This window comes from Oncorhynchus tshawytscha, linkage group LG02 (assembly GCF_018296145.1).
Source record: "Oncorhynchus tshawytscha isolate Ot180627B linkage group LG02, Otsh_v2.0, whole genome shotgun sequence".
In the NCBI taxonomy this organism is placed as follows: Eukaryota; Metazoa; Chordata; class Actinopteri; order Salmoniformes; family Salmonidae; genus Oncorhynchus; species Oncorhynchus tshawytscha.
The window spans coordinates 13,275,804-13,296,494 of record NC_056430.1 but is presented as its reverse complement, the minus strand read 5'-3'; the positions used below and the strand labels follow the sequence as shown (position 1 = coordinate 13,296,494).

Here is a 20,691-nt window from a genome sequence, read left to right as displayed (position 1 = left end):
TTCCAAACATGCACTGTATTTACTGTGATTTATACATTACAGAATAACACACATTTTTATGTTACATAGGCCTACCATTAGAATACATTTTTTTGTTACATAGGCATACCGTTAGATTACATTTTTATGTTACATAGGCCTACCGTTAGATTACATTTTTATGTTACATAGGCCTACCGTTAGATTACATTTTTATGTTACATAGGCCTACCGTTAGATTACATTTTTATGTTACATAGGCCTACCGTTAGAATACATTTTTTTGTTACATAGGCATACCGTTAGATTACATTTTTATGTTACATAGGCCTACCGTTAGATTACATTTTTATGTTACATAGGCCTACCGTTAGATTACATTTTTATGTTACATAGGCCTACCGTTAGATTACATTTTTATGTTACATAGGCCTACCGTTAGAATACATTTTTTTGTTACATAGGCCTACCGTTAGATTACATTTTTATGTTACATAGGCCTACCGTTAGAATACATTTTTATTGGTTGCTAAAAAATGTATTAACACATGTATTACAGGTGAATAAATACATGTATATAATGATGTATCATTGTTTTATGTGGGACGCATTCCATCTATCTTAAAGTGCTCTAATCAAGGGAACAATAGCCTTACAGAAGCATTTCCTGATCTTGGATGCAATCCACAGTAACCGTCCATCCTTACCTGAAACAGTGAACTTTGCCTCAGATTTATGACCATCCACCTCAAATGAATAGACTCCTGCATCGTCTTTTTTACAGTTTTCAATTACCAGCTTGTGACTGGCTCCATCTTGGATGATTTTCAGCCCATCCTCATTGGTTAGCTGATGACAGAAATAGAGAATGGATTCAATCCAGGAGGGGACTGAAAATAGCTTCTTGTTGTTCATTCAACTGTCATAGCTTATTTGCAAATGGGTATTATTTCGCGTTATTTAACTTTGACAATAAATACACATCTTCAAGCTGTTTATTTTAATCAAATGTGTTAGTATTGGTCTGGAGCAAAAGCCTGCACAACATGTGTGTCTCCTGAAACAAGGTTGAAGAACACTCTATTTGTGTGATTTAAGAATACTGCACTCACTAGTTGCCCGTCTTTAAGCCAGACTCCCTCACAGTTCTCATGGCTCAGTTTGCAGGACAGTTCTGCTGTTTCCCCGAGGCTGCCAGTAATATCAACCAGTCCATTAAGGAATTGAACACCTGGATAAAATCAAATCAATGTCACATGCGCCAAATACAACAGGTAGACCTTACAGTGAAATACTTACTTATGAGCCCCTAACCGACAGTGCAGTTTCAAAAAATACAGATAAGAGTAAGAGATAATTAAAGAGCAGCAGTGAAATAACAATATATACAGGGGGGGTGCCGGTACAGAGTCAATGTGCGGGGGCACCAGTTAGTTGAAGTAGTATGTACATGTAGGTAGAGTTAATTAAAGTGACCATGCATAGATGACAACAGAGAGGAGCAGTGGTGTGGGGGGGGTGGTGCAATGCGAGTAGTCTGGGTAGCCATTTGATTAGATGTTCAGGAGTCTTATGGCTTGGGGGTAGAAGCTGTTTAGAAGCCTCCTGGGCCTAGACTTGGCGCTCTGGTACCGCTTGCCGTGTGGGAGCAGAGAGAACAGTCTATGACTAGGGTGGCTGGAGTCTTTGACAACTTTGGGCCTTCCTCTGAAACCGCCTGGTGTAGAGGTCCTGGATGGCAGGAAACTTGGCCCCAGTGATGTACTGGGCCGTTCGAGGTACCCTCTGTAGTGCTTCCGGTCGGAGGCCGAGCACTTGGCATACCAGGCAGTGATGAAACCAGTTAGGATGCTCTCTCATCATGTTGGTGATGTGGATACCAAGGAACTTGAAGCTCTCAACCTACTCCACTGCAGCCCCGTCGATGAGAATAGGGGCGTGCTCGGTCCTCTTTTTCTTGTTGTCCACAATCATCTCCATTGTCTTGATCACGTTGAGGGAGAGATTGTTGTCCTGGCACCACACGACCAGGTCTCTGACCTCCTCCCTTTAGGCTGTCTCGTTGTTGTCGGTGATCAGGCCTACCACTGTTGTGTCATCGGCAAATGTAATGATGCTGTTGGAGTCGTACCTGGCCATGCAATCATGAGCGAACAGGGAGTAGAGGAGGGGGCTGAGCACCCACCCCTGAGTGGCCCCTGTGTTTTTAAAAATATTTTTAAAATTTAACCTTTATTTAACCAGGTAGGCTAGTTGAGAACACCTTTATTTAACCAGGTAGGCTAGTTGAGAACAAGTTCTCTTTTGCAACTGGCACCTGGCCAAGATAAAGCGTAGCAATTCGACACATACAACAACACATGGAATAAACAAAACATACAGCCAATAATGCAGTAGAACAAAAGTGTCACATTCTGACCTTTATTTCCTTTGTTTTGTATTTATTTAGTATGGTTAGGGCGTGAGTTGGGGTGGGCAGTCTATGTTTGTTTTTCTATGATTTGGGGATTTGTATGTTTTGGCCTAGTATGGTTCTCAATCAGAGGCAGGTGTCATTAGTTGTCTCTGATTGAGAATCATACTTAGGTAGCCTGGGATTCACTGTTTGTTTGTGGGTGATTGTCTATGTTGATTGCTTGTGTCAGCACAGTTCTCATTAGCTTCACGGTCGTTATTTCGTTTATTGTTTTTGTATAGTGTTTCAGTGTTCAGTGTTTTCTTTATTAAAATTCATGATGAACACATACCACGCCGCATTTTGGTCCTCCGATCCTTCTCACCTCTCCTCTTCAGATGAAGAGGAGGAAGACCGTGACAAAAAGAAAACATAAAGTCTATATACAGTGAGTGCAAATGAGGTAAGTTAAGGAAATAAATAGGCCATGGTGGCGAAGTAATTACAATATAGCAATTAAACACTGGAATGGTAGATCGGCAGAAGATGAATGTGCAGGTAGAGATACTGGGGTGCAAAGGAGCGAAATAAATAAATAAATAAAATAAATACCAGTATGGGGATGAGGTAGGTAGATAGATTGGCTGTTTACAGATAGGCTATGTACAGGTGCAGTGATCTGTAAACTTCTCTGACAGCTGGTGTTTAAAGCTAGTGAGGGAGACGTGATTCTCCAGCTTCAGAGATTTTTGCAGTTCGTTCCAGTCATGGGCAGCAGAGAACTGGAAGGAAAGATGACCAAAGTAGGAATTGGCTTTGGGGGTGACCAGTGAGATATACCTGCTGGAGCGCGTGCTACGAGTGGGTGCTGCTATGGTGACCAGTGAGCTGAGATAAGGCGGGGCTTTACCTAGCAGAGACTTGTAGATAACCTGTAGCCAGTGGGTTTGGCGACGAGTATGAAGCGAGGGCCAACCAACGAGAGCGTACAGGTCGCAATGTGGGTAGTGTATGGGGCTTTGGTGACAAAACGGATGGAACTGTGATAGACTGCATCCAGTTTGTTGAGTAGAGTGTTGGAGGCTATTTTAAAGATGACATCACTGAAGTCGAGGATCGGTAGGATGGTCAGTTTTACGAGGGTATGTTTGGCAGCATGAGTGAAGGATGCTTTGTTACGATATAGGAAGCCGATTCTAGATTTCATTTTGGATTGGAGATGCTTAATGTGAGTCTGGAAGGAGAGTTTACAGTCTAACCAGACACCCAGGTATTTGTAGTGTTGAGGATCAGTGTGGCAGATGTGTTGTTACCTACCCTTACCACCTGAGGGCGGCCCGTCAGGAAGTTGAGAATCCAGTTGCAGAGGGAGGTGTTTAGTCCCCGGGTCCTTAGCTTAGGATGTAACATTAGGTAAGTAAACTCAGCAAAAAAAAGAAACGTCCCTATTTCAGGACCCTGTCTTTCAAAGAAAATTTGTAAAAATCAAAATAACTTCACAGATCTTCTTTGTAAAGGGTTTAAACACTGTTTCCCATGCTTGTTCAATGAACCATAAACAATTTATGAACATGCACCTGTTGAAACGGTCGTTCAGACACTAACAGCTCACAGACGGTAGTCAATTAAGGTCACAGTTATGAAAACGTAGGACACTAAAGATGCCTTTCTACTGACTCTGAAAAACACCAAAAGAAAGATGCCCAGATGCCCCTGCTCATCTAAGTGAACGTGCCTTAGGCATGCTGCAAGGAGTCATGAGGACTGCAGATGTGGCCAGGGAAATAAATTGCAATGTCCGTACTGTGAGACGCTTAAGACAGCGCTACAGGGAGACAGGACAGACAGCTGATCGTCCTCACAGTGGCAGACCACGTGTAACAACATCTGCACAAGATCGGTACATCCGAACATCACACCTATGGGACAGATACAGGATGGCATCAACAAATGCCCGAGTTACACCAGGAATGCTCAATCCCTCCATCAATGCTCAGACTGTCCGCAATAGGCTGAGAGAGGCTGGACTGAGGGCTTGTAGGCCTGTTGTAAGACAGGTCCTCACCAGACATCACCGGCAACAACGTCGCCTGTGGGCGCAAACCCACCGTAGCTGGACCAGACAGGACTGGCGTTTGATTGCGTAATCCACCGTTCCACTCGTTCAAAGGAATCCCAAAAGTTACCGGTAAACAAATCAAACAACATTTCCACTCAATCCTCAGGTACCCTAATATGTAAATAAACAATACAATTTAAGACAGAATGTAGTATGTTCAATACCGGAGAGAAATAATGCCCTCATTCACGCGCTCCACTAGAGTCCTAATAAGGGACACCTTGAAAAACTCCAACTACTTGCTCATTTTTCAAAAACAACAAGAATGAAACCCTTTCTAAAGACTGTTGACATCTAGTGGAAGCCATAGGAACTGCAATCTGGGAGGAAATCTTTTGAATATCCCATAGACTAGCATTGAAATGGCCTGTGACCTAAAAAAAAATATTTTCGGGATGGATACTCCTCTGGTTCTATCCTGCCATATCAGTTCTGTTATACTCACAGACCGTATTTTAACAGTTTTAGAAACGTCAGAGTGTTTGCTATCCAATGCTACCAATTATATGCATATCCTAGCTTCTGGGCTTGAGTAAGAGGCGGTTTACTTTGGGAAAGTCAGTCATCCGAACTTCCAAATACTGCCCCTAATGCAGCTGGTGGCCATACCAGATACTGACTTTTACTTTTGATTTGACCCCCCCCTCCCTTTGTTCAGGGACACATTCTTCCATTTCTGATAGTCAGGTCTATGGAACTTGTTCAGTTTATGTATCCGTTGTTGAATCTTGTTATGTTCTTACAAATATTTACACATGTTAAGTTTGCTGAAAATAAACGCAGTTGACAGTGAGTGTACGATTCTTTTTTTTGCTGAGTTTACATCCTACCGTAGTCAGGATAATCTAGACAGGTAATGCATCACATATTTCCTCATGATTTCATCTGTACATTGGCATTTTTATAAATACACTATAAATACACACAAAATTATGTGGACACCCGTTCAAATGAGTGGATTCGGCTATTTCAGCCACACCTTTGCTGACAGGTGTATAAAATAGAGCACACAGCCATGCAATCTCTGTAGACAAACTTTGGCAGTAGAATGGCCTTACTGAAGAGCTCAGTGACTTTCACCATGGCACCGTAACCATTTTATAGTAGCAATAAGGCACCTTGGGATTTTGTGATATTTTGCCAATATACCACAGCTAAGAGCTGTGTCCAGGCACTCCACGTTGCGTCATGCATAAGAACAGCCCTTAGCCGTGGTATACTGTATTAGCCATATACCACACCTCCTCGGGCCTTATTGCTTAAATATACTATTTGAAGTGAAACAAACATAAGTACATTTTTTGCTTTTAGTAAAAAAAAGGTTATTGACAATATACATTTATGGACTTAGTAGTCAATGCACCTCTGGGGCACGTTCAGCAGGATGCAACGTATTGGAACGTTCAGATAGAAATAGACTATGTAGAACAAACATGCCTCTCCAACATGTATAAATATGGAATCACATAGGCTCTATTCATGGAATTTCTATCTGTGTCACGATCGCCGTACGATTGTCGTACGATCGTCATAGTGAGGAGACCAAAGCACAGCGTGATGTGAATACATGTTCTATATTTAATGAAGAAAGAACACTAAAACAAACTTACAAAAACAACAAACGAACGTGACGCTATATATAAACAGTGCAGACGCAGGCAACTAGACATAGACAATAACCCACGAAATACCCAAAGAAGAAGGATGCCTAAAAATAGTTCCCAATCAGAGACAACTATGAACAGCTGTCTCTAATTGAGAACCAATCTAGGCAACCACAGCCGTACATACACACCTAGATGGTAAACAACCCCATAAACCTACAAAATCCCTAGACAGTACAAAAACACATACATCACCCATGTCACACCCTGACCTAACCAAAATATATAAAGAAAACAAAGAATATTTAGGTCAGGGCGTGACAGTACCCCCCCCCACAAACGTGCGGACTCCGGCCGCAAAACCTAATCAGAAGGGGAGGGTTCGAGAGGGCCTTTTTCATGGCGGCGGTTCGGGTGCGAGACGTGGACCCCGCTCTACCTCAGTCTTGGCCCACTTAGGTGACGCTTCTGGAGCGGGGACCCTCGCAGCAGGCCCCGGACTGAAGATCACCATAGAGAGCGCCACTGGATGGAAAGGCACATCTGGACTGAGGAGTGGCTCTGGCAGCACCGAACAGGAGGGAGATTCTAGTATCGCCGGCATGACAGGTGGCTCTGGCGGCTCCTGGCTGGCTGACGGCTCTGGCAGCTCCTGGCTGGCTAGCGGGAGACTCTGGAGGCTCCGGATCCGGAGTGGAGGGAGACTATGGTGGATCCGGATTGGAGGGAGACTCTGGCGGATCCGGACTGGAGGGGGACTCGGACTGGAGGGAGACTCTGGCGGATCCGGACTGGAGGGAGACTCTGGCGGATCCGGACTGGGTACTGTTGCCGGACGCTCTGGACTGGGTACTGTAGCCGGACGGTCTGGACTGGGTACTGTAGCCGGACGGTCTGGACTGGGTACTGTAGCCAGACGCTCTGGACTGGGTACTGTAGCCAGACGCTCTGGACTGGGTACTATAGCCAGACGCTCTGGACTGGGTACTGTAGCCAGACGCTCTGGACTGGGTACTGTAGCCAGACGCTCTGGACTGGGTACTGTAGCCAGACGCTCTGGACTGGGTACTGTAGCCAGACGCTCTGGACTGGGTACTGTTGCCAGACGCTCGGGACTGGCGAGGCGCACTGGAGGCCTGGTGTGTGTGGTACCGGTACTGGTGGTGCCGGGTTGAAAACACGCACCTCAGGATGAGTGCGAGAAGCAGGAACAGGACACACCGGGTTGTGAAGGTGTACTGGAGACCTGGTGTGTATAGCTTACGGAACTTTAACACAAGTTTCAGGCTGAGTACGAGGAACTGACACAGGTGGCATCGGACAGCTAACATGCTCCTCAGGGTGAATGCCATGCATCCTACGCCAAATCAACAGGTCTCTCTCTTCTTGCTCTGCCTTGGGGTGGCTATATTCCCCTGGTTATGCCCAGGGTCCTCCGCCATCCAGAAATTCCTCCCAAGTCCATGAGTCCTGCGATCGCTGCTGCTGCCTTTAATCACGCTGCTTGGTTCTTTTATGGTGGGTTATTCTGTCACGATCGTTGCAGTGAGGAGACCAAAGCGCATCGTGATGTGAATACATGTTCTATATTTAATGAATAAAGAACACTAAAACAAACTTACAAAACAACAAACGAGACTCTATATATAAACAGTGCAGACATAGAAAATAACCCACGAAATACCCAAAGAAGAGGGCCTTCTTTGGGTATTTAAATATGGTTCCGAATCAGAGACAATGATGAACAGCTGCCTCTAATTGAGAACCAATCTAGGCAACCACAGACATACATACACACCTAGATGGTAAACAATCCCATAAACCTACAAAAACCCCTAGACAGTACAAAAACACATACATCACCCATGTCACACCCTGACCTAACCAAAATATATAAAGAAAACAAAGAATACTCAGGTCAGGGCAATCTGCAAGGTTTAACAAAGTTTGGCAACTGAACGTGGCCCTTGATATGATGAGTGTGACAACCCACCAGTACTTATCAGCTAACTGGTATATGTCACTCTGTAGTGCTATCTAGGAAGTACTGCAAGTCCTGGTCTGTTGCTGACAAAGCCTGCTAATGAAGTCTACACAGCAAAAAAAAGTCTTTGCTTATAAATCAAAGGCTGAAGTCAATCTTCAATAAACAGTCCCAAAACAAAGCATTGATAAAAATAATTAATCTAAGGTCAGCTTATTTGTCAAGTACAAATTAAGCTACCATATAAAAATGACAATACATTAAAGTCAGAGTTTAACATACAACAAGCTCCCTACTTTTTGCTGAGATTCCCTCAGGCAGTATTGTGTCAGCTTATCATTTAAACCACAGCTGCCATCAGACTGAAATGAAGGAAACCAGCACCTTTTAGAGTTAAACTTGATAAAGTTTCTGGAAACAGTTTAGTCTTCTACATTCGGATGTAGTTCCATACATTTGTATGTACAAGTGTGTAAAAAGGTTAGCAAATTATCAAAAAAGCAACAGAAAGTTGCTGATGATAAACCCAGCAAAGACCATTGGACATCAATTTTCCCACTAATAATTTGAGATAAAAATTCAAGCAACTTTTTCATTTAATGGTACATATTCATACCAAATGTACATCAATTTTTGCTCTAGTTTGTAGGTTATTATTTTTTTTCTTGATGATTCATCTACAATCTGTGATTATATATCATACATAATATCACAGCCATTTTATTCTAAATGACTTTGATTACTGGCCTTATCTAACATGCAATAGTCAACCTCTGTCTTCTCTTATCACGTCACGTCCAGAGAATCGGTCACCCCACTCCATATTTCACCCCACTCCAGGCCTTGACTCTTTCTCCAAGTTGATTATCATAACCAATGCACATATCATTCATCTAATCTCCTTATTTATCTTTGGCAGCAACTACAAAGTTTTACATGCGTCATCAAGACAGTCAGCTTACAACATTTACATTAGCAACAACACAGCAAGAGCAACAAAACACTGCTGCCTACACAATGTCCTTAAATGTAGGCAACATTGAGTTTCCTCATGTACTGGGATAGAAAAAGTTGTTGAACCATTTACCTTTACCTCCATGTCCTTCTCCATCCCCCTCTCCGGCACCTGCTCCGGCTCCTGCTGCATCCGCAGCATCCTTCTCTGCTTGGGCCCGTCTGGCTGCATCCGCAGCATCCTTCTCTGCTTGGGCCCGTCTGGCTGCATCCGCAGCATCCTTCTCTGCTTGGGCCCATCTGGCTGCATCCGCAGGGTCCATCTCTGCTTGGGCCCGTCTGGCTGCATCTGCAGCATCCTTCTCTGCTTGGGCCCGTCTGGCTGCATCCGCAGCATCCTTCTCTGCTTGGGCCCGTCTGGCTGCATCCGCAGCATCCTTCTCTGCTTGGGCCCGTCTGGCTGCATCCGCAGCATCCTTCTCTGCTTGGGCCCGTCTGGCTGCATCCGCAGCATCCTTCTCTGCTTGGGACTGTCTGGCTGCATCCGCAGCATCCTTCTCTGCTTGGGCCCGTCTGGCTGCATCCAGGTCATCCTTTTCCTTCTGCAGCTTAGCTGACTGCTCTGCGGCTATCTTAGCCAGGTTCTCTCCTCCACCACCAGCAGTGGTGGTTTTACGGGACGCTTTTCCCCCACGCATGTTTGGGTCATTATCGGCTGAGTGAACAGGGACATGGAAAGAGGGGTTTAAGTTCAAGTATAAGAATTCATGTTTATGTTAGTTTTTGCTTATAAAATATTGTATCACAGTTGTCCCACCTTCCACAATAAGCCAAGCGTTGCAGGAGGTAATGCCAGCCATGGCAGTGTAGACTCCTTTGTCGACTTGGGCACAATCTTTCACTTTTAAGCTGTGAATGAGGTGGTCTTCTGACACAGTGATGTCAAACTTGTCCCCTTGTTCGAGAGGGATCTTCTTTCCAGTCCACACAATCTTTTGGAAGGGGTGGGACAAGACACACTCAAACATGGCATCCTCTCTCTCCTTAGCCTTCACCTCCTGAATCTTGACCACAAACTCCACTGGTATAACTGTAGAAGGAACGACAGTACGATATTGGTGGGAAACATTTCTCTCAAACATTCCTAAAGAATAATCAAATGATATACTGTGTTACAGTTGCTAAGTTGGTCATACAGAAAGGTAGGAGAAGACACTCTTACTCTTAAAGTCAGTTGAGAAACAATTGGCATCCTCAACGTCCACCTGGTACAACCCAGCGTCGTCTGGCATCAGGTCATTGATGCTAAAGATATACTTTTTGCCAATTTTGTTTAGGTTGTGCTTCCCGCTGCCGTCGTCAGAATAGGGAACCATTACCCCATCCTTTTGGACAGAAAAGTCAAACACATTATGCACTTCATAACATATTTTGTGAATCATTTAGCTTATCACTGGCTTCCATGGTGGAAGGGAGGACGTACCTTGAATAGGAATACCTGACTGTTGGGATTCTTCAGTTCCATGTCCAGTTCAAACTCTGCTGAGCCATCTCTTTTCACCTCAATATGTTTAAGATTTTCAATTTTTTCAACAACCTATAAAATTGAAAGAGAGGATCAGGATAGTCCAAAGCAGGAGGGTAAATTATTACCCACAAGGTATAGTAATCTGTAAATTGATTGCCTTGTTGCATCATCGCTGATACCTTTGCCTGTTCCTCCTCTCTCTCTTTCTTCTTTAGGTTCAGCTGCTTCAGCATCCAGCGGAAGTCACTGACTCCATACTCCATACAGACCTTCTCGTAGTCCTTCTTAGGTGAGCTCAGCAACACCTCCCAGAACTTTGGATCAATCTCTCCCTCCTTCTTCTTTAGTTGTGGTTTAGTTCGTACAACCCTTAAATGGGAATAGGAAGAGTTAAAACTCTGGAGAAACTAGTGGTTGGCCATCCTTATCTATTTGTCACAACAAAATCCTTGATATGTCTGTCTGAAGTATAGTCCAAAAAATGTTCTGGAAATGAATTAATGGTTTCCAAAAATGTACATGTATACTCCCAAAACGGGACATGAAGTAATTGTTTCGGATATGTGTACTTGGAACAGTAAATTACTTCCTCTTAAGCATTTTTCTGAAATCCTCTGGTGCCGCTCTTTTTGGACCTAGAAAGATTAAGAGTTAAAATAACTAGCCGGATAAATAGGTGATCTCGAATCTTCATACGCTAAGGAATTGTGTAATATTAGGATATACAATCATTTTCACACCTGTTGTCGCTTTCTTCTTGAATCCAACTGAAAATAGAAAACAATATATTTTTGTATTGCTAATAGAAAATGTGTTTTAGCAAGTGAACACAGTGCCATTTCAATTAATCATCCTAATGACATAAATCCATTCATTTCTCACCCTCAATAACATTCAAGGTGGCAGTGCAAACTGCTCTTCCATATTCATTGGCGGCAAAACATTTGTAGGTGTCAGCTTGTTCTGCTCTTACATTGGGTATCTGATGAAATGACAACATTGTAGTGAGATTTAACCCTACACTCGGTCGATACCACACCAGACATACTGTAGGTCTAGTGCTTTTAGAGAGAAATTTAATAGCAAGGCTTTCTAATGCATTGGCATCCTTGCACAATCACTTGTTTTTTTCAGTGGAATCATTATTAGATAACGACAATTTAAAGGGTTGAAATTGTTGTGCGTGCCTTTAGCTTGCTGCTCCTGCTTACCTCAAGAAAATATTCTTCCATAGTCTCATCATATCTACTGATATACTTCACTGGATCCTCCAGCGGGCCTTTGTTCCTGGCCCAGGTGATGTTTGGTTTAGGCACTCCGCTTACCATACTTTTGAAAAAGGCTAATTTACCTGAAAGCATAGATATGTGTATTGCACTATGAACATTAATGCTCTACTTAATTATATACCTGAAAGTCACCAAATGTTAATGTACTCTGCTAGAAAGAAAGTCTTCTTCCAGCCCAGAAATCAAGTTTATGCACGTCAGTTAATACAGTAACAAGAGACCCTACCCTCTTGGATCGTCAAAGCGATGGGCTTGCGGGTGAAGTCGGGGGTGGACATGCCCTCTGGTACTTCCTCCACAAACTGTGTTATCATAACTCCAGGGACTCTGGATCTTCTTTTAATAGCCACTGTTGAAGTCCGAAAACAAATACTCTCAGCTCGAAGTTGTTGTGAAGAAACCAGACAAAACAGCAACCAACATATAAGAAACATTTCCTGAATTAGAGAAATATTACAAAACATCATGAATGTTTTGTGTTAGGTCAGTATTTTTTCACACCAGTTTTAAATAAAGTACACTCTTACACATCAATATTATACATGGGGCTGTATTACTTTGGTTGGCTGCATTTGAAGGTGCATTTTAGTCATTCCTCCACAAGTGGTCAATATTTGATTTCCGAAGCAAAAATAAACATGAAATAGAAAGATTGAAGTTATTCTAAATAAATGTATTGCTTTACATGGAAACAAATATAATACATAACCCCAGTGAATAATATTGGAAAAATATTTTGTTTAAAAAAATATCAGTAAATCTTTAGATCATTAGTAGCTCATTCAAATAATATCCTTTATTTTAAATATTTTACTTGAAACTTGGTCCTGGAAACGAACATTGTATCGTCACTTACTAATTAACATTTGGATGTCTTTAACGTTAATTTGTTTAATCGTTTGAAAAACCACAACAAAGTTCAGCCCTCCAGGACAGGGTTTTCAGTAACAATCAGGATAATCTTCAAATAACATAAGTCTTTGGCGGATTGGGGGATCGTGTATGGAGCATTAATTATGTGTGCACCAGTTTTGTTCTCCACCATCTTGAAGTGATTTTTTAATCAGAGTGATTCTTTTGAAATATGATCACTGTAAACATGGCATGCATTGAGTTGAAGTGCATTTCAGCAGTTTCCCAACGTCAACCTTCCTACCTTGACCCTGGGGCGCCCAGTCATCTTCTGCTAGTAAAAGCATATGCCGCACATGAATGGAGGCAGACAACAGAACAAAATGCTGACAAACTGGCACTGCTTAGTCTTCTCACTGGGCACAGATGTCAATTCAACGTCTATTCCTTTATGTCTATTCCACATCTATTCCATTCTATTGAAATAACGTGGAAACAACATTGGTTCGACCAGTGTGAGCCCAGTTTGTTAACGCTGACAGAAAAGGCAGATGCTAAAATATGTCTCAGTGGGCTACACAGTGCATACAAAATACAAGAAGAGCTACAAATGATGACAAACAAGGTAAAAATAGGGACATTGTAGAAGCAGGCATTTCTAAAAGACATTTGCTAAAAGACAGACACAGGACATGTGGTAGAGGGTGCTCGTTGGGTAAAAAGTCTTCAATACACCCGTTTTATAGTACTAAAATCTCCAAAACAATTTCCCAGTTCAAGCCTCTAAAAATACGTTATTTTACAGCACAATACAAATGACTGCCTGCCCAGCACATTGCTACCATATTTTTTTATTTCGAGTCAATGTTGGTCCCAATAGATAAAATATGGATTTGCCAGAGAGGAGAGATGGTTGAAATCAAATTTCCTAATACTTGATTAATTTCTTTAAGATTATCTTTAGTGTCCATTTATAATTTATCATCTGTTCCATCAATGAATGCTTCTAGATGACATTGCAATTATAATTTTTTGTGTCGCCAGTATACTTTCACACCAGTTTTAAGTGTACACTCTTACACTTCAATTGTATACATGGCGCTGTATTACATTGGTTGGCTGCTTTTCAAGGTGCATTTTAGTCAACCGTCCACAAGAGGTCAACATTTCATTTCCACAGCAAAAAGAAAATGGAAACATTTATGTAATTCGAATTAAATGTATTGCTTATTTGCTTCACATGGGAACAAATTGAATACTTAACCCCAGTGAATAATATTGGAAGAATATTTTGTTCAAACGAGTGGAGTAAATATTTGTATCATTAGTAATTCAAATCATATACTTTTTTCCCAATCTTTCAAATTAACCTTGGCCCTGGAAATGAATATTTTCTTGTCACTTAGTCTTAGGCCATACAAATTCAATTATCAGTTTAATGGCTGTCCCGTTTCACATTTCTTAAAAATAAAATATTAAGTTGAGATGTTGTACTGAAAAATTGCAAGATTATAGCAAAAATTACATTCTCAAGCTTCTAGTAAAGAGATACACAACTTCCTATCAGATTATGAAAAGCTACGTTTGCCTCAGACCCGGCCGGCACAGGCTTTCAATGATGTTATCCCACTTTGACACCAATGCTGAATGGGGGTATCCCACACTAGGACTCACACCCGAATCACTGTGACTGCCATTAAAAACCTTAGCCGTGACAACAAGAAGGTAGAATCTTTGACAAAGTTGCCTGATGTTGAATTTTACAAGGTTGTGCACTTTTTATTTTTTATTTTATTTGCTCCCACACATCACTTAATATGAACATGAAATCAGCTAAACCGGTAATCAAGTTTGAATGGCCTTACTGATTAGTGTCATCATCAATTGAAAAACAGCAACATCAGAAAGTTCAGCCCACCCAGGACAGGGTTTACGGGAACAATCAGGATTATCAATTACATTATCAATTACATTGATAATCATAAAATCACATTAATCTTTACAGGAGGATGGGGTATCATCAATAATGGGAGCACCGACTTCCTTCTGCACACTTGATTTTTTTCTGCCCCATCCTGAAGTGATTTTTTTTTATCAGAGTGATTCTTTAAAATATGATCACTGTAAACATGGCATGGATCTTTAGGTTGCAGTGCGTTTCCAAAAGTGAATCTTCCTACCTTGACCCTGGGGCGCCCAGTCATCTTCTGCTAGTTAAAGCATATGACGCACATGAATGGAGGCAGACAATAGAACTAAGATACTGACAAACTGGCACAAGCTTTGGCTTAACAATGACAGAGAAGGCCCACTGACAGACATATGCTAAAATATATCACAGTGGGATACGCAATGTGTATAACATACAAGAAGAGCTACAACATATAACAAACAATGTAAAAATAGGGATAGGTAGCACTACTTGAATTAATTCTAATTGTAATTTAATTGTAGCATTAATTGAAGCAGGCATTTTGCTAAAAGACAGATACAGGACATGTGTTAGAGGGTGCTGGTTGGGTAAAAGTTATTAATTACTGAAAATCTCCTAAACAATTTCCCAGTTCAAGCCTAGAAAAATGTTTTATTTTACAGCACAATACTAATGACTATTCCTGCAAACCACGTTGCATCTTGAGGTAACTTTCAGTGCTACCATATAAAATGTTTCTGCCTGGAGTCAGTGGTCCCAATAGATAAAAAATGGATTGCCAGAGGGGAGAGACAGAGATGATTGATTTAATTTAGATTTCATTCCATCTCTTGTGTCATCCTAATCAGGGATGCATTGTTAGGAGATAGTCTTACCATCTTTTCCTTCAAGTACTTTGTCCTGTGTGGCTCAGTTGGTAGAGCATGGCAATATTGTTGTGGGATCAATTCCCACGGTGGCCAGCACAAAAATCTATGCACTCACTAAGTTGCTCTGGATGAGAGCATCTACTAAAATGAAATGTAATGAAGTAAGGATGACAGTGCTTCCCCAAATTATAATGTTTTTTCCTGCACCTTTATATTGCTTGTTTGAAGGGAAGTTCTTGGGACCATTGGACAAGATGAAAAAGTGCTCGGTTTGATGTCTTCCAACATGTCCACAAGTTTTGTTTGCAAGGAACCAGATGGTTCAGAAATATATAAGGATGTGTTTTGTTCTTCAAATAATGTACAGAAGATTTGAGATTGACAGATGCAGAGATGGATGTGACCAAGATGCTTCAGAGGAACGAGCGGTTTCATATACTTGGCCAGAGTGTACAATATATTTATTTATAATTTTATTCTCATTAAATTCCTTTCCCAGTGGTTGTGGCACTTTCATTAACCAATCATATAAAGCGCTTAGCCTGCAATAACCCACTCATATTAGCTTGAAAGATTGAACAAAGTCAGGGGGAACTTGAAGATGGATAGAGGATGGTCTTATGTAGAAATGTGTTTCTAGTTATTTCTATCTGCAGTAGGACCTTCATTTCCATGTTGCTGTACTCCTTTAAACTAAAAGTCACATTTGATATTGGGTGATTTGGATCAACCAAATGTAACCAATGTTTTGGCCGAAAGGTTAGAGAAGGTCAAGTGTTATGTATGATACTTACCCTGCCCTGGTGGGGGCGCAGTTGACCCTGGTATCTTCATACTGATATCTGGACTTGTTGAAGGCCAATTCAGAGAGTTAGAAAGCTGCTTATGTCTGAAAGAACATTGTATAAAGATATACTTTTGTAATTCAGAAAATGATTCATACATTTTTCATAACACCTTACTACTGTGGTATGTTTTGTAAACTGATTTATAAATTAATTAGAGATTTGATTAGTGCAGGAACATACTCAGGATATTAGGAAGACATTAGACAGTCCCTCAATGCTATTTGATCCGAGGTCATTGAGTTTCACATATACATCCAGACCTGAATCCCTCTTATCGTGTCCTGTTCTGGTTGTCATGAGGTATCACCATGCCTCGAGACAGCCTTGACAGTCATCCAAGAGATGCTGGCACTATAAATGGGGAATATGAAACTTCACATGACGACGGACGACTAAATGACTCAGTGTAACTACCGCGAGAGACTAATGGCTGTGCCAATAGTTTAATCACCCTAATACCAAATTTGGTAATGAGGCAATATTTGGGGCTCAAATATTTTGTGAATTGATAAAATAATGTCTATTACTACATCTTTCATTTTAAGGTTGCGAAGTCCTTGTCCAGCAGTCTTACAAAATAAGATACACATTATCTGAAGAATGGACTGAAGGCCTAGGGAAATGCGTGGTTTTGCTCTCCCAGTTCCCCATTATATTTGACCTTCAAAAATGATCACTATGACCAATAAAGTTATATTAAGATTGATTTGATATGTTGATATGTATTGCGTCAGGAGTAATGCTAAACCAATGGTAAACACATTTATGGGATTCTCTATTTCAAGGGATCCTACTCAATCCATTTGTGTCACTTGGGTAGCAAGCTCATAGGTCACATACCACATTAAACGATAGGCACACTGTCTATCAGAATGTAATAATGTCAATCATAGCAATAGAATCTTGAATAATGAAGAAATAATGTTTAATTGAAGACAATAAAAACATTTGGTAATGCTTTCCATTATACACTCTCAGAAAAAAGGGTTCCAAAAGGGTTCTTCGGCTATCCCCATAGGAGCACCATTTTTGATTCCAGGTAGAACCTTCTGTGGAAAGAGTTCTACATGGCACTCAAAGGGGTTCAACCAGCAACCAAAAAGGGTTATTCAAAGAGTTCTCCTATGGGGACACCCAAATAACCTTTTTTGGTTCTAGATAGCACCTTTATTTCTAAGAGTGTAGTGCTCTTCATTGACTTATTTCCATGTATTGTATTCCCATTGTTGTTCCGTAGAACTGGATTTTCATCAAAATGATGAGTACTAACAGCACCTAGAAACTCCAAATCATCCTATTATTCCTAAAAAATAATAAAGAATTTAAGGGGTGGATCAGCTTAATATTGAGGAAAGAATGTTGCTTTCAATATAATTGTCTGCATCATTTCCAATCCCCCATATTTTTGGGGTAAATATATATATCCATACACACATGCATACATATATACATACACATACCTATATAGACATACATACTGCTAGGACATCATTTTTAAATCTTCAAGGATATAAAAATCCACAGATTCTCTAGTTGCAGTATTATTGGTACGTCCTATCCATGCAATATACAATCATGTCAACTTTGGTTACAATTTCTTCCAATGTTATGATATTAGACATGTTAGCAATCTTTTCAGCCCAGGGAATGATTTAATCTTAAAGTTAAACAAAAAAAAGTAATCTAAAATCAGAAATACTGATATTCCTGAAAAAAAGTCATTGTTTTCTATTGGTTGTAATATTGTTTGGGGCTCCCGATTGGCGGAGCGGTCTAAGGCACTGCATCTCAGTGCTAGAGACGTCACTACAGACCCTGGTTTATTTCCAGGCTGTATCACAACCGGCCCTGATTGGGAGTCCCATAGGATGGCGCACAATTTGCACAGCGTTGTCTGGGTTAGGGTTTGCCCTGTGTAGGCCATCATTATAAATAATAATTTGTTCTTAACTGACTTGCCTAGTAAAATAAAGCTAAAATTATACATATTCTTCACACTTTCAGAGATTTACAAACAAATCTTAATAAACATTCGTCTTGAAAGTTTAAAAGTTTTGTCGAGCAAGATAGTCTTCACTCACACCCAATTATTCAATTATTAAATTCTACATTTTAAATGAATTGATATTCAAATGGTGCAGACCATGCCAGAACAGTATTGCTGAAACCTGAGGCTACACCAGTTAGCTAAGATTCTCATTCAATCATATCTGTCAACAACACCCGTAGAACATCTAGAGCTGGGCTCTCCAACACTGTTCCTGGAGAGGTTTTTCCTCCAGCCTCAGTAGTATCTAACCTGATTCCGTTTGTCAACCAGTTATAATTAGAATCAGGTGTGCTAGATTAGGAAGAGGGATGGTAGCCCTTTAGGAACAAGTTTGGAGAGCTGTGATCTAGAGGGTGGCACAATATGAGACCATACACACTGGGTACGTTGTCACTTCAACGTCTAGTTTTGATTTACATTTGGTTGAGTCAACAAAGAATGTTGTTGGATTTAAGTTCAAAGTTGGGTGAAAAAAATATGAAATTCCCCGATGTTGATGACTTTTTTTCAAATCCAATCAGTTTTCCACGTTGATTCAACATCATCACATATACTTATTTTGGTTGAAATGACATGGAAACAACGTTGATTCAACTAGTTTGTGCCCAGTGGGTATTTACATTTATGCCATTTCAAATGCACCAGATCTAAGTTTACTTAGTCTTTCATGTAAAACTCTCAGTTGAAATCTAGTGTTAAGAGTTAAGCCACTGAATAAATATCAAGCCACGGGATTAAGTGAATGGCACAAACTCTTCCCTGGTGAGTGTGTGGGAAGCCCTCCCAGGTTCATCCCTGATCAAATAGTCCGAGCGGCAGTCTAGAAATTACTTACCTCCCAGTGGTAAGTCCTCTAAGCACTGCTCCTCTCCTTTAGCTCTGTCTTGGCTGTCTCCGATATTTCGGCACAGCCTCCCCCCTTTTGTTAGGTGATAAAATGGAACCCTTAGATACGCTCCATGTACTTACAGTAGACCCATCTGGAGTCACATGGCTAGTCATTTAGGAAATATAATTATATTGACGAGATGGGATCGGGTTGGGGGTTGTAAACCCCTGCAGTTGTAACCACTACTGCTCCTTGAATTTGATCATGGATCAAATTGGCAATGTGAGAAGAACTTGGAGAATGCTGCAAGTGGGTGAACATCTTCAAATATCCCCCAATCACTGTGGGATCAAGTTGAAAGCTGTACAATGGTACTCGACATATACCAGGTATACAGGATGCGGACATCATTGTAATAGCTTAGACATTCCAACAGAACAATAACAGCATGCCAAATTCCATCTGGACATTCCATGTCAGTTCATGACAGGTAATACACATCACCTCACTGCTAAGTCTGTAAAGTACTTAATTAAAAATACTTTAAAGTACTGTTTTGTAATAGCAGCAGGTAACCTAGTGGTTAGAGTGTTGGACTAGCAACCGAAAGGTTGCTAGATTGAATCCCTGAGCTGACCAGGTAAAAATATGTTGTTCTGCCCCTGAACAAGGCAGTCAACCCACTGTTCCAAGGCTGTCATTGAACATTTGTTCTTAACTGACTTGCCTAGTTAAATAAAGGTAAAAACTTAGGTCGTTTTGGGGGGTATCTGTTCTTCACTTATTATATTTTTGAAAATATTTACTTCACTACATTCCTAAAGACAATAATGCACTTTTTACTCCATATAGTTTCCCTGACACCCAAAAGCACTTGTTACATTTTGAATGCTTCACTCACTTCTCAAGATAACATCCATGCTCATCCCTACTATCTCTGATCTGGCAGACTCACTAAACACATTCGTTTGTAAATTATGTCTGAATGTTGGAGTCTGCCACTGGCTATCCATAATTAAATAATAACAAGGAAATGGTGCCATCTGGTTTGCTCTAAATAAGGAATTTGAAATAATGTGTACTTTTGGTATTTAAGTATATTTTAGCAATTACATTTACTTTTGATACTTAAGTATATTTAAAAGCAAATACTTTTAGACTCTTACTCAAGTAGTATTTTATTGTGACTTTCACCTCTACTTGAGTCATTTTCTATTAAGGTATCTTTACTTTTGGTCAATTATGAAAATGTTGTGCTTTTTCCACCACTGAGGATTTATGGCTCCACAATGGCTATGTAATGATCTGCTATAGGTGACGGGCTAATAATTTACCTAAAGGCTTTGGACTTTCTGTTTCACAAGGTCTCAAGAAACACGATCGCTCAACTATGTAGTTTATTGGCTTGTAAATGTGAATGTGAGACTTTTTATTTGGAAGGGAAAAAGCATGTGATTC

The 20,691-nt window shown here is 40.8% G+C and overlaps 1 protein-coding gene across 2 annotated transcripts in view; it reads right to left on the bottom strand.

Moving 5' to 3' along the window:
* Positions 1 to 19,359, bottom strand: part of LOC112221497 (immunoglobulin-like and fibronectin type III domain-containing protein 1) — a 42,827-nt gene extending 23,468 nt beyond the window's left edge. Inside the window, exons 1-15 of one of the 2 annotated variants that reach the window (XM_042330622.1) lie at positions 19,240 to 19,359; positions 16,301 to 16,395; positions 14,885 to 14,911; positions 12,079 to 12,201; positions 11,775 to 11,914; positions 11,446 to 11,545; positions 11,304 to 11,330; positions 11,150 to 11,198; positions 10,743 to 10,932; positions 10,519 to 10,632; positions 10,258 to 10,420; positions 9,853 to 10,125; positions 9,169 to 9,750; positions 1,092 to 1,210; positions 687 to 828 (exon numbers count right to left, since the gene is read on the bottom strand). In XM_042330622.1, coding sequence (XP_042186556.1) covers positions 687 to 828; positions 1,092 to 1,210; positions 9,169 to 9,750; positions 9,853 to 10,125; positions 10,258 to 10,420; positions 10,519 to 10,632; positions 10,743 to 10,932; positions 11,150 to 11,198; positions 11,304 to 11,330; positions 11,446 to 11,545; positions 11,775 to 11,914; positions 12,079 to 12,201; positions 14,885 to 14,911; positions 16,301 to 16,340 — 2,089 coding nt within the window. In that variant the 5' untranslated portion in view covers positions 16,341 to 16,395; positions 19,240 to 19,359. Of the gene's footprint in view, positions 1 to 686; positions 829 to 1,091; positions 1,211 to 9,168; positions 9,751 to 9,852; positions 10,126 to 10,257; positions 10,421 to 10,518; positions 10,633 to 10,742; positions 10,933 to 11,149; positions 11,199 to 11,303; positions 11,331 to 11,445; positions 11,546 to 11,774; positions 11,915 to 12,078; positions 12,202 to 13,008; positions 13,034 to 14,884; positions 14,912 to 16,300; positions 16,396 to 19,239 lie in introns of those variants that run through there. The other variant, XM_042330623.1, reaches the window with a different exon arrangement.
* Positions 19,360 to 20,691: the final 1,332 nt, after the last annotated feature.